Raw genomic sequence first — 12985 nt, 5'->3', positions numbered from 1 at the left:
AAAGTCGTTTAAAAAAATAAAAAAAATAAACATCCCTTCTTTTGGAACCCTGCTACAAGTCAAGGCTGTCCTTGCAAATGATTGTTTCTCACTAAGTAGGGGAAACAAAATAGACATCAGAGGCAAAGGGAGGGGGGAAAGTGATGGGAGAGGGGATCGGGAGGGGAAAAGGGGTGTCTGAGGTAGCATCTCTAAGATGTGTCAGAGAATTGGATTGGAGAGGCTCCAGGGAGTCTATGAGTGTGACTAGCTGAGACTCCAACTAGTGAGGGATAAGGAGCCTGAACTTTCCACCTATTGTAGCCAGGCAGGACTCCCAGTGGAGACATAAGGACACCAACACACACACAAAACCGTACTGCAGACCTAATGTATGTCCTGCCTACAATGGAACAGAGACTGAGGGAATAGCAACCAATGACTCTCCCAACTGGAGACCCACCCCATGATCAAGAACCAATCCCTGACACTATTAATTATACTCTGATATGCTTGCAGATAGGATCCTAGCATAACTGTCCTCTGAGAGGTTCCATCCAGAAGCTGACTATAACAGATGCAGAGATCTACAGCAAGGCAGATAGAGCTTAGTGAATTTCGTGGAAGAATTGAGGGAAGAATTAAGAACCAGAAGTGACTAGAGACTATACAAGAAGACCAACAGAGTCAAATAACCTAGACTCTTGGAGGCTTTCAGAGACTGAACCACCAACCAAGTGATATTTTAAGCTTCCTACATGTATGTAACAGATGTGCAGCTTGGTCTTTATGTAGGTCTCACAACACTTGAGCAGGGGCAAACCTAACTTTGTTGCCTTCCTGTGGATCCTGTTCTCCTAACTGGGCTATCCTGTCTAGCCAAAATAGGAGAGTATATACCCTCTCCTGCAATGACTTGAGTTGCCAGGGTGGGTTGGTATCTAGTGGGGACCACCACATTCTCAGAGGTGAATAGAAATGGGAATGAAGGTAGTGGTCATGTAAGTGAAAATTGGAGGAGAGGGCAGGCTTTTGTTGGGATGTAAGTGAATGAATATGTTCATTAGTGGGGGTAAAAAACGAGAACCAAGGAACCAAGAGAAGAACCAAGCGCCCAAGAGCACATGGTGAAAATGACTGGGTTTATAGAAAGAGTAGCAGGGGAAAAGAAAATATATTCCAGAGGCTACAGAGGTTTAGAGTAGAAGGCTGAGATGAGAAGCATTGAGAAGAGCCAGGACTCTGTAAGAGGTCCTTGCAATGCTGTGAGAGTCTGGCAGCCAGCATCTGCTCTGATATGTTATTAGAAATCTCAGTAAGCCATCAATCTTCAGGGTCTTTGAGGCATTAAACCTCTCTAAGATGCTGAGTGATAGGGAATGGACCTTCAGGGGCAAAGTCATGCAACTTGCTTATAATTAATAGCATGGAAGGTCCCTTTGCATACCTCCCTGCCATACTGACAGAAAAGTTCCTATCCAGCTTCCTAATTGCTTTCTTGTAGTAGCTCATGTAATTTACAGTTCTTGTTTTGTTGATTTTACCAGGAACGTGATTAAAAGTTACTTCAAATCTCTGTGGAGAGGCTGTCATCATGGATCCAGAATCGACCTGAAAACAACCAATCTTCTGGGAAAGGATACCAAGAGATTCTGAGCCTTTAAGTGAGGGAGTGTGTCTCACCACAGTTTCAGCAGAGACTCATGATAACAGGCATAACCAAGGTGTTATCAAGCACTGAGGTAAGTGACCAGATCATAGGATTAGTAAAAACAAAAGATGTCAAAAAGCAATCCTTAGAGAAGACATTCCTGTGCTCTCCAAAGCATCTTAGTTTTTCCTGTTTCTCTTAACGGTAGCTGTTTTTAAAGTCTGTATTAGGAACTTATTTCAAAATCCCTGTTGCAGGAAAGAATGATGGAAGAGAGGAAAAAGGGAAGAAGGAAGAAAGGAAGGAAGGAAGAAAGAAAGAAAGGAAGGGAGGAAGAAAGGAAGAGAGGAAGTAGGTGAGGGCTGGAGAAATGGAGAAAAGAAGAGAGAGGGAAGGAGGGGAAAGAGAAGGAGGAGAGGAGGAGGGAGGGAAAACACAAGACATTAATAGAACAAGGGAAAAAAATTCAAGTGGGAAGTTGGATGCACTTTTATGTGAAATTGTAGATATTTTCAACACAGGGCAGAGAAAATAGTTTACAATACTAAGCTTTGTGAACCCTGTATCTCCCATAAACTCGTACTGAGTCTTCTATCGCTGACATCACCTCACTTTGTTTTTCCTTTTCTTCACTTAGCCTCTTTCACTGTATCTTTTCTTTCCATTTCTCTGTCTCCCTCCCTCCCCCCCCTCTCTCTCCCTCTCTCCCTCCCTCCCTCCTTCCCTCCCTCCCTCCCTCCATTCCTCCCTCCCTCTCCCTGACTGTGACTTCCTAGTTTTACTTTGTAAAGGAAGATGTCTTTGGTTTCTTCATTCTTGTTTAATGATGGCACTGAGTTTAAGGTGCTTTTAAGGCTAGACAAGCCATGATGTATACCCACACCTTATGCTAAATAACTTGAGGAGTTTTATTCTTTTCCGTTTTCTTATTCAATATTTATATACTTCTGAGCAAGACTGCATTCTGCTTTTGTGTTAGTATCATTGCAATACAGGAATGGCTTGTATAGCATATGGATGCTAGTAATTAAAACTGTATCATCAATCACAGAAGAAAAGAACTGGGTGATTTTGGGTGAGGAAAATGAATTTTATGGAAAATTGAGAATAAAAATAAAAAAAATCAATGAATTACAAGAAAGAGGTAAATGAATACTAGGAGTTTGCTTAAATTCTTTGGTATTTCACTTATTCTGACATATGTCAGGCTTTTTTCCTGATTCTTGTTGATGTTTCCCTAAATAAGCCCTTGGTAGAGGGGCCTACAGACATTGTGCTCTTTTGATGTAAAGAGTTAAGCAGGTACACTTTTGAAAAATACACACTGGTGTTTGGCTTTCTCTATTCCTTCTTGTTATGGTCACTTTTGATGTTTCAGATGCTATCATATATCTTCCTGATGTCAAGAATTGCTGTAACTAAGTGAAACACAAGACAGCGACAAAACTCCCCCATATTAACTCTTATCTAATGTCCTTATAAATCGTCTTTAGAGACAAAAGATGCAAACTCATCATTGGGACACTAAGTCTTTTATCACAAACCTGTACTGAGTGTTCTGTATAGTTGACTGTTATCAGTGTAGCTCAGCCTCATAAAAGAGAGCAAGAACTTCTCATTTATTAAACACAACGCCTTCATTGTTAACGGTAAAACCAAAGTCAAAATACAGATATTTATTATGCTAACCACTGTAAATGCACAGTTTGTTCATGAGAAAAAGGATCCTATAATTCTTCAGCTGTTGAGTGTTTCAGATGAATCCAAAACCCTTTGGCCATGAATCAAACATCCATCACCTTCTTACATCCCTGTCAATCATCATTCTATTTTCCTGTATGTTTCATTAAATGATTGCTTTATTTTGGGAGAGGGCATGTGCACCTAAGACAGCGTACTTGTGTGGAGGAAGGATAGGTGTGGGGAGCTGATTCTCTTCCTTTACCATGTGTGATCATTGGTGCACTCTTGTCACTGCTCTTTGTAAAAAGGACCTTTACCTGCTGAGCAGGCTTGCTGCCTGTCATATTTTAGTTTGCGTGTTTTGGTAGTTGTTCCCTGTAGTTACAACAGTTAGACAGAACCAAACACTAACATGACAGAAACAGCACTTAACAGCCAGTGCTGCTGTAGCTCACTACGCTGCAGCGTGCGTCAGCCTTGTTTTCTAAGGACAGAGGTGGTGCCACTGTATGTGTGCACTGTATGTGTGCACTGTATGTGTGCACTGTATGTGTGCACTGTGCTGTCTTCATGCACGTCTCTGTTGAGGGATATGGGGAATGATTGCTTTTCAGCTGTTTTGAGTGATGCTGCTCTGGAAGAGTCTAAAAAGGTTCCTTTTCACGACCCTGATTTTGGTTCTTTTTGAATCATACGAAAACTGGAATCAATGGCTAAAAGAGCAGCTTCTCTTCCATATGAAAATGTCTTTTAGATGCTTAGAGCATAGACACCAGGACTTCTTTCAGAAAGGAATTATAATACCAAAATTAACAGAACATAAAAAATAGAGCATAAATCTTGGAAAATTCATTTCTTTTAAGAATAAATTTTTAAAAATTCAGAATATATTCTAAGTAGCAAAGAGGAATGCATATTTATGCTATGTTTTTCAAGCAAAATTTCAGGGACACAAGCAGAGGCATTTTCTGTAAATTAATCTATGTACAATATGAAAACATAGTCAGTGTGCCACCAAGAAATAAGAATTACAAATTTCATTCCTCTACAACATGACATACTAATATAAAATTCATATTGAAAGAGTGTAGCTCAGTGGCAGACTGCTGGGTTTTTATGCATGAGATTCTGGGTTCAATTCCCCAGTACTTCCAATATAATAAAATTCCACAGAAGACAGATAAAGAAATGACATGACAATTTAATTTAAGTTAAAGCATTGAGTGTAAGTTTGTAAGATTGCATAGACTGTAAGAACTGTCATTAGTCAACAGCAAAATTTACTACATAACTATAATTGTTTTATATTTTTGTTTTTAAAGTTTTTAATTATTTTGCAGTTTATTAAATTTCATTATGACATTTTCAAACACATTTATTTTTGATTCTCCTCTTCAACACTGCTTTTCTAGTCTCCTGAGACCACCAAGTTCTCTCTGTACCCTTTATAATCCTGTCCACCTTAATGCTACCTTTGCACTATGACCATCCCGTGGTTCCTTGGCATGTTTTGTCAGCATATTTTGATCTCCTTTCAGTTTTTATAGCCATCACTTTCTCTCCCCTTATATTCATAAGAACATGTCTCTCTTTGGTGAACATGTTAATTTTGCTTTCTTGAGTCTGTGTCACCTTGTTGAATTCTTTGCAAGTCTGTCTAGTTCCTGAGAATTTTTTATGATCTCATTTTTCTTTACAGATGAACAGAATCAGTGGCACCATACTTTCACTATCTGCTGATAAACATCTAGGATGGGCATCGATTCATTGCCATTGTAAATAAAGCAGCATCTTATGTGGAAGTGCAAGCAACCCTTGTAGTAGGACAAAGATTCCTTTGAGTATTAACCAGAAATTATACGGATGTTATATGGTAATCCTGTTCTTAATTTCTCAACAAATCATTGTATTTATTTCTATAATGTATGTAGCACTTCACCCTACCACCAGTATAGAATGATGATTCCTTTCCACACATCATTGTCAGCATTTGAGAATGTCTATATTCTTAATGATAATCATCCTAAGGTACATAATGTGATCTCAAAGTGTTTATGGTTTGAATTTTTTGGAAGGCTACATATGTTGATCCCTTGTAAAAAGAATTTACTGCACTTTCTAAAAGAGGAATCTTTGCCCATTTCAGTATTCTATTGACAGAAATGTTCTTGAAGAGGGTGGTTGAACTTTATCTTCTTTTATACATTCTAGGTACATTCTGACACAGACGTTCCACTCTGCCTGTTATATCTTCACACGGAAGTTAATGTCCCTTAACACACAGAAGCTTTTCATTTTACGTAGTGCTACTCACTTAATGCTTGGTGCAATTTCTGTGGTTTTGAGTCCTGTTGCCCCTACCTCTGTCTACTTAAAATTTTATGAAGAGTTTTAGCATTTCAGTTTTTTGAATAATTTAACATTAATTTTTTTGTGCAAGGTGAGTGGTTATACATATAATGCTCTTTTTCTGTAGGTGAATAATTATTTTACACAGGATCAGAAGTTCTCACCACCAAGTACTACCAAATATTCAAGAGAAAATGGTTGTTTCTTTTCTAATTCTTCCTGAAATGATGAGGCTCAGCAGGGCAACATCAGGGAAAGCCAGACTTCTCCTTTATCCTTCTTACTCAAAACTTGTCATTCCCTGTGTGGCTTTGGACCCTTATATGTCCCCAGATCTTTTTGACAGTATAACTAGAACTAGGTAATGATTTATCAATTGTTTAAAAAAACAATTACTGATCTGAATAAGAGCTACAACACTGAGCTTTTCCTTACCTTCTGTACAGGGTTCTATCACACCCTGTGCTCTGCAGCTTTCACTCCTGCTTTTATTCATCTCAATCTGTTTGGATGAATATCTGTTAACCCTGGATGTGATGATCTCTCCCTGTAATTTTGATGTGATTATTTTCAATATATTTCCTTAATTATTTGTGATGTTGACCCTCATTTTACATACATGTTGGCCAACCAAAATATTAATAGTAGATTTAGCCAAAACATGACCCATTGCTCTTTTTTTTTCAAATTTACTTTTACATATTCTTTGGAGGATAGAGGAATGAGTGAGTGTTTAAGAATGAGTCCTACTATTACTGTGAATCTCTGTTCAGTTCCCAAGTTACTGTCAGTGGTTCACAATAAACTAAAAGTCTAGCTGTAGTAGAACCCAAAGTCTTAACCGTGTTGGCACTCAAACTCACATGCAAGTACTCCCAGTACACACATAATTAAAAACAATATAAATATTAATATAAGGTATTATTTATATATTCTGAACATTATACTACTATTTCTAAGCTTGATTGCAAATATTTTTTGTTGTTTCTCTTGATGTATTTTAAATTATGTTTAATACAAATTTCTGAAATAATGGCATGTCATAAAAATTCTTTAATTGAAAATTGAACCCAGATTATTGTGCTTAGACAAAAGCAATGAAAACATGAATAATTTTGTTGGGCTTTTGGAGACGAGATTTCCATTTGTGTAGCAATGGCTTTTCTGGAACTAACTCTGTAGACCAGCTTAGCCTCAAATCCATATGTAGGACTTTCTATAGCTCTTGATTACTACGTTAAAGGACATATACCATCTTGTCTATTGAATACATTCTTTCTCAGTAAGTATACACAATAGTTTTTATCTAAATATTAGATAACACATACCATCATAAACAACGTTGTTTTAGATATTCTTCTTCTATAAGAAAGCCAGAGAAATACAATTAAGTGATAAACACATTATTTTAGCTAACACCATGAAACAATATACATGGACAAAGCATTTGCATGGTCTCTTGACCATAATAAATGTATTTACTTTTTTAAAAGCAATGAGAATGGCATCTGGACACTTTGCAATGGGAATTTTTCTCTTCTCCCAGATTACACTGGGAATGCTTGGCAACTCCTCAATACTATTTCATTATGCCTTTTTGATATCCACTGGAAAACACTTAATGCCAAAAGACCAGATTTTAAAGCACTTGACTTTTGCTAACTGCTTGTCTATTATCTCAAGAGGCTTTCCACAGGCAATGCCAGATTGTGGATTTAAGGCTTTTCTGGATGATATCGGATGTAAATTGATAGTGTATATATGCGGAGTGACAAGGGGGATGTCCCTTTATGCAATGTGCCTGCTCAGTTGCTTCCAAGCAATCACAATCAACCCCAGCATCTCCAGGTGTTTGACACTTAAGCACAGAGCCTCCAAGTACATTGGTCCCTCCTGCTCAGTCAGTTGGCTTCTGAACCTGCTTCTAAACATCTTGACTCCAACAAGAGTAACAGGCCCCAGTTACAACAAAAATGTAACTAATATGATGAGTTATGGGTACTGCTCATGGTCTGCTTCAGGCAATGTGGCAACTGCACTTTACATGTTCTTACTGTGCTTCTCTGATGCTCTGTGTCTGAGCCTCATGGTCTGCTCAAGTGTCTCCATGGTTAGTATCCTCTACAGACACAAGAGACAAGTCAAACATATCCACAGTGATCAACACCTTCTAAAAGACTCTCCTGAAGACAGAGCCACACAAACCATCCTCATTCTAATGTGCACATTTTTCTTCTCTTACTCATTCTCCTCCATATTGGTCATCTTTACAACCTACTCCAAATATCCAATGCTATGGGGCACAAGTGTATTTACATTCCTAGAAATATGCTTTCCCATAGTTTGCCCCTTTGTTCTCATCAGCAACATGAAGTCTAGTTCCAGCCCATTTTTACCCTGCTTTGGTAAATGATAGCTTCCTCCATGTATGACATAAAATCTTGTAGTCAAACTTTTTTTATACATTGGCGTACTGTTTGATCTGTTGTAAAATGTTAAGACTGTAATTTGAAAACATCAAGCTTTCTGGAAGTGACTCTATCATTATGTGGCATGATCAGTAGACATTTTACCATAGAGTTTTTAATAGAGTTTAATATAAAATACTAAGCAATTTTCAAATATAAGTGATTATTATATTAAACAAACATGTCATGTGGTATTGGTCAAAGTACAGGTGAACTTGAGAAAAATACATCTCAGAGAACTGAAATTTTCTGTTGGCTCAGAAATGAGCATGTATGTCGTGTGTGTGTGTGTGTGTGTGTGTGTGTGTGTGTGTGTGTGTATCTTCATTTTTATTTGTTATGAATGGGTGTTCTCCTTAAATTCATGTCTGATTAGCACATGCATGAAATGCCTACATAGCTTAGAATAGGACATTGTGGCACTTAGGTCTAGTGCTTCTGGTAGTCCTAGGCCACCAGTGTATGACTGAAATAAAACCTGGGGTCTCGGGAAGAGCCGTCCGTGCTCTTAAGTACCAAGCCTTCTCTCCAGCCCCATTTTTTCATAAGTATAAAGCTTATTTTAAAACTTAAAGTAAAAAGAAGTTAAATACTACAGGATGCATATAGCTGTGGTTAAACCATAATTGTATCTAAAAGAGGCACAATATAATTTGAATGTCATAAAATTGAATGTGTTTGTGAAAAATATTATTATTACTGTCACTGTAACAAAAGGTATGTAAGACATTAAAATAAACAAAGTGTCTTAGTAATTACTAGGGGGCAATGAAACTGGCCTTTCATTCATATTTATTTACAGGTATTTCAACATTTATTGGGATCTTTATTTAAAAGGTAACAGCCACAATATTTACTAAGAATGCATTCTACCAACTATTGTTTCATTGTGAGGGTTCTCCTGAGGCCTAAATCCTAATGAGGCTACAAAAATCCTAACTAAATCCATAGTTAGTGAGAAGAGGAAATATAGTAAGCATAAACAAGCCAGTTTCACTTATATACATATCTAATGCTCCATTGCTAGATACACTTTAGGGGGTCAAATGCCCCTGTTGTTGTCGAAACTACGACACAATGGAAGGGAAGACACAACATACCAAACTCCTGTTGCCTGACAGAGTCACCAGAGCAAGGAAAGTATGAAATATGGAGACTCCCAGCCTTCATCTCAAGTTTCACTGTGCTCAGCATCTCCATTTTCCCCATATTAACCACACCACATGTATTATAGAACAAAAGACAAAAAGTGTTGAACTGACCGGGTCCTTTGTGCTCCCCTTACGGCTACGGTGCTGCTAACCAGTCAATAGAGAAGAAAAGGGGACTTGGTAGATGTAAAACACCAGGAAAACTCATTCAAGGTAAAGTGCCTATCGCAGAAAAAGAGCATCTCTCACTCAGCAGCTCTCTCAGCCCTTGAACCCGATCCCCGGCTTGTCCATCAGCTCTCATGTTCCTTCCAGAAAATCACCTTGAGTCTCAGGCTCCAGCTATGCAAATGGGAGTACACACTGGCTGTCTAAGGCCTGTCATTGAAAAATTTTAAAACAAGTTTTATATTGATAAAAAAAAAAAACTGCCAATTTTCTAAATAGTAAAATTTTCTTAAATGCCTAATAGTTAGAGGCAGTAGTAGGAATACAAGTAACCCATAAATTCACATTGAAAAAGAAAAAGAAAAAAAAAACCTAACAGACAATTACTGCTAACCAAGAATGAAAAATGAAAAAAATAAGGTAAGAACAATTTCTGACTTTAAATGAGGCACCACCTGAGGTGGTGGCCAGTACTTAATCATATGCAAAACTACATGATTCTCAGAAAAGCAATGCTCCCAGCCATCTAATGTCTACAAATCCAGCTAGTAAGATCCACTCACACCAGACCACACTCACTTATACAACTGAGGGCTTCTGATGATCTTTCTACACTTAGACCTATAGCTTGGACCCTAGTTGCAAGACTATGTAGAACATCAGTTGATGCCTACACAGAAAAGTTGATATGGCACCCATAGTAGGAGATGCTGTAATCTGAGACTCTCTGGGAAATGACGAGGTGAGGTCTGCAGGCCCTGAGCCCTGGTATCACAATGACACATTGTCATGACTGACTTAGCCAAAACAACATCCAATTTCAATGAACAAAACACAGCAAGGAATTTGAACAGAATGAGGAGCATTAAAAATGTTTCAATGCCCTTATATCCTCAGCCACAGGCATCAGGGAAATGCAAAAATAAACGACTTTGAAATTTCAGTGTACACCTGTCAGAAAGGCTATGATTAAAAGCACAAGTGATAGTTAATGCTGGCAAGAATATCCAGCACTGGGAACACTCCTTCAATGTTGGTGGTAGTGCCTTCTTGTACAGGTTCTTGGAAGTCAATATAGCTGCTTATCAGAATATTTGGAATCAGTCTACTTGAAATACCCACCTATACCACTCTTGAGCATATATCTAAAAGATGCCCTACCATACTACAAAGACACTTGCCTGATCAACTATGTTCATAGCAACTTTATTCAAAATAGCCAGAAACTAGAAAAAACCTAGATGTCTCTCAGCTGGAGAACAAATAAAGGAAACTGGCCCATTTGTAGATACATACTTACATAATGTCATTAAAAACAATGTCATCTTGAAATTTGCAGACAAATGATGTAACCAGTAAAGAGCATCATGAGTGAGGTACAAAACTCAACAAGACAAACATGTTGTGTACTCATTTATAAGAGAATATAAATTGTAAAGCAAAAGACAATCATGATATTGTCCACAAACCTAAATAGTAAAAGAACAAAGGAGGGTGGAAGGAGGAATTTTAGGAACTCCCAGTGAAGGGAAATTAGAATAGAGTTTGCAGATAGTGGGCTGAGGGCTAAACGGGTTGGGAACAGAAGTGAGCAGGTTGATGAGAGAAAGAAAATACTGAAATTGAGTGAGGCAGAATTTGGGGGGTTAGGTGGAAACCTAGTGTGATAGAAACTTCATGAAATCCCCGAAGAAAGAAATTGAAGAAGACCTCAGAAGATAAAAAGATCTTCCATGGTCATGGATAGGCAAAATTAACATAGTAAAAATGGCCATCTTATCAAATACAATCTACACACCAATGCAATCCCTATCAGAATTTCAACTCAATTCTTCATAGAGTTAGAAAGAACAATTCTCAAATACACTCGGAATAACAAAACTAAGAGAGCAAAAATGTTTCTCAACAATAAAAGAACTTCGAGGGGAATCACCATCCCTAACCTCAAACCATACTATAGAGCAATAGTGATAAAAATGGCCTGGTACTGGTACAGAGACAGGAAAGTAGATCATGTGGAACAAAAGACTCAGAAATGAACCCACACACCTATGGTCACTTGATCTTAGACAAAGGAGCTAAAACCATCCAGTGGAAAAAAGACAGCATTTTCAACAGATGGTACTGGTTGAATGAGCAGTCCAAATATAGAAGAGTGCAAATAGATTCATTCTTATCACATTGTACAAATCTCAAGTCCAAGTGGATCAAGGACCTTCACATAAAACCAGATATTCTAAATATAATAGAAAAGAAAGTGGGGGAAGAGCCACAAATACTTGGGCATATAAGGAAACTTCCTGAACAGAACACAAATGGCTTATGCTTTAAGAGCAACAATCAAAAAATAAGACCTCATAAAATTGCAAAGCTTTTGTAAGGCAAAGGACCCTGTTAATAGGACAAATTGGCAACTAAAAGATTGGGAAAAGATCTTTATCAACTATACACCCGACAGAGGGCTAATATCTAATATATAAAAAAGAACTCAAGAAGTTAGACTCCAGAGAACCAAATAATACTATTAAACATGGGGTATTGAGCTAAACAAAGAATTTTCAACTGAGGAATATCAAATGGGCAAAAAACACCTAAAAAAATATTCAATATCCTTAAGAATTAGGGAAATCCAAATCAAATCAACCCTGAGATTCCACTTCATACCAGTCCGAATGGCTAAGATCAAAAACTCAGATGACAGCAGATGCTAGTGAGGATGAGGAGAAACAGGAATGCTCATCCATTGTGCCAGTGTACAGGAATGCCAAGGTGTTGTGGTGAGAGTGGGTAGGTGGGAATGGGAACATCTCCATAGAAGCAGGGGAAGAAGAGATGGGGGAAATTCAAGGAGGGAAAAGAGGGTAATATTTGAGATGAAAATACTTAAAACATTCAATTTTAAAAAAGCAAAATAAAAAAGTGTTCAACATCCTTGGTCAACAGGAAAATGCATAACAAAAGGACTCTGAGATTCCACCTCACACAATTCAGAATGACTAAGATCAAAAACGCAGGTGACAGCAGATGATCTCAAGGATGTGGAGAAAGAAAAATGCTCTTCCATTGCTGGTGGGACTGCAAGCTGGTAAACCTACTTTGGAAATAAGTCTGGTGGTTCCTGAGAAAATTGGAAATATTTCTACCTGCGGACCCAGAAATACCACTTCTGAGCATATACCCAGAAGATGCTCTAACATATTACAAGGACACATGGTCCACCATGTTCATTGCAGCTGTATTTATAATAACCAGAGGCTGGAAATAACCCAGATGTTCTCTGGGTTATGTAACAGAGGAATGAATACAGAAAATTTGGTAGATTGACACACTGAAGTACTACTCAGCTATTAAAAACAATGACTTCATAAAATCCACAGGCAAATGGTTAGAACTAGGAAATATTGTCCAGAGTGAGGTAACCAAGTCACAAAAGAACAGAATGTACTCACTGATAAGTGGATATTTGCCTCAAAGCCCACAAAGCCCATAATACAACCCAGAACATGTTGAAGGAAAGAAGACCCGGGTGTAGATGC

At 37.9% G+C, this 12985-nt stretch overlaps 2 protein-coding genes across 2 annotated transcripts in view; one reads left to right on the top strand and one right to left on the bottom strand.

Moving 5' to 3' along the window:
- The window catches only part of LOC308413683 (NACHT, LRR and PYD domains-containing protein 4A-like), a gene marked incomplete at both ends in the record, with an annotated part of 667338 nt that overhangs the window by 424067 nt on the left and 230286 nt on the right, over positions 1–12985 (bottom strand). The gene's annotated exons all lie outside the window — the stretch shown is intronic.
- LOC308413819 (vomeronasal type-1 receptor 3-like) lies at positions 7158–8075 on the top strand (the record flags this gene model as incomplete). Its single annotated transcript, XM_080908919.1, has 1 exon — positions 7158–8075. One exon carries the CDS (start codon positions 7158–7160, stop codon positions 8073–8075), a length of 918 nt encoding a protein of 305 aa, XP_080765045.1.

This window comes from Micromys minutus (genome assembly GCF_963924665.1).
Source record: "Micromys minutus genome assembly, chromosome: 32".
Classification (NCBI taxonomy): Eukaryota; Metazoa; Chordata; class Mammalia; order Rodentia; family Muridae; genus Micromys; species Micromys minutus.
Note: the sequence above shows the minus strand (reverse complement) of the source record. Positions and strands in the feature narration are given on the sequence as shown.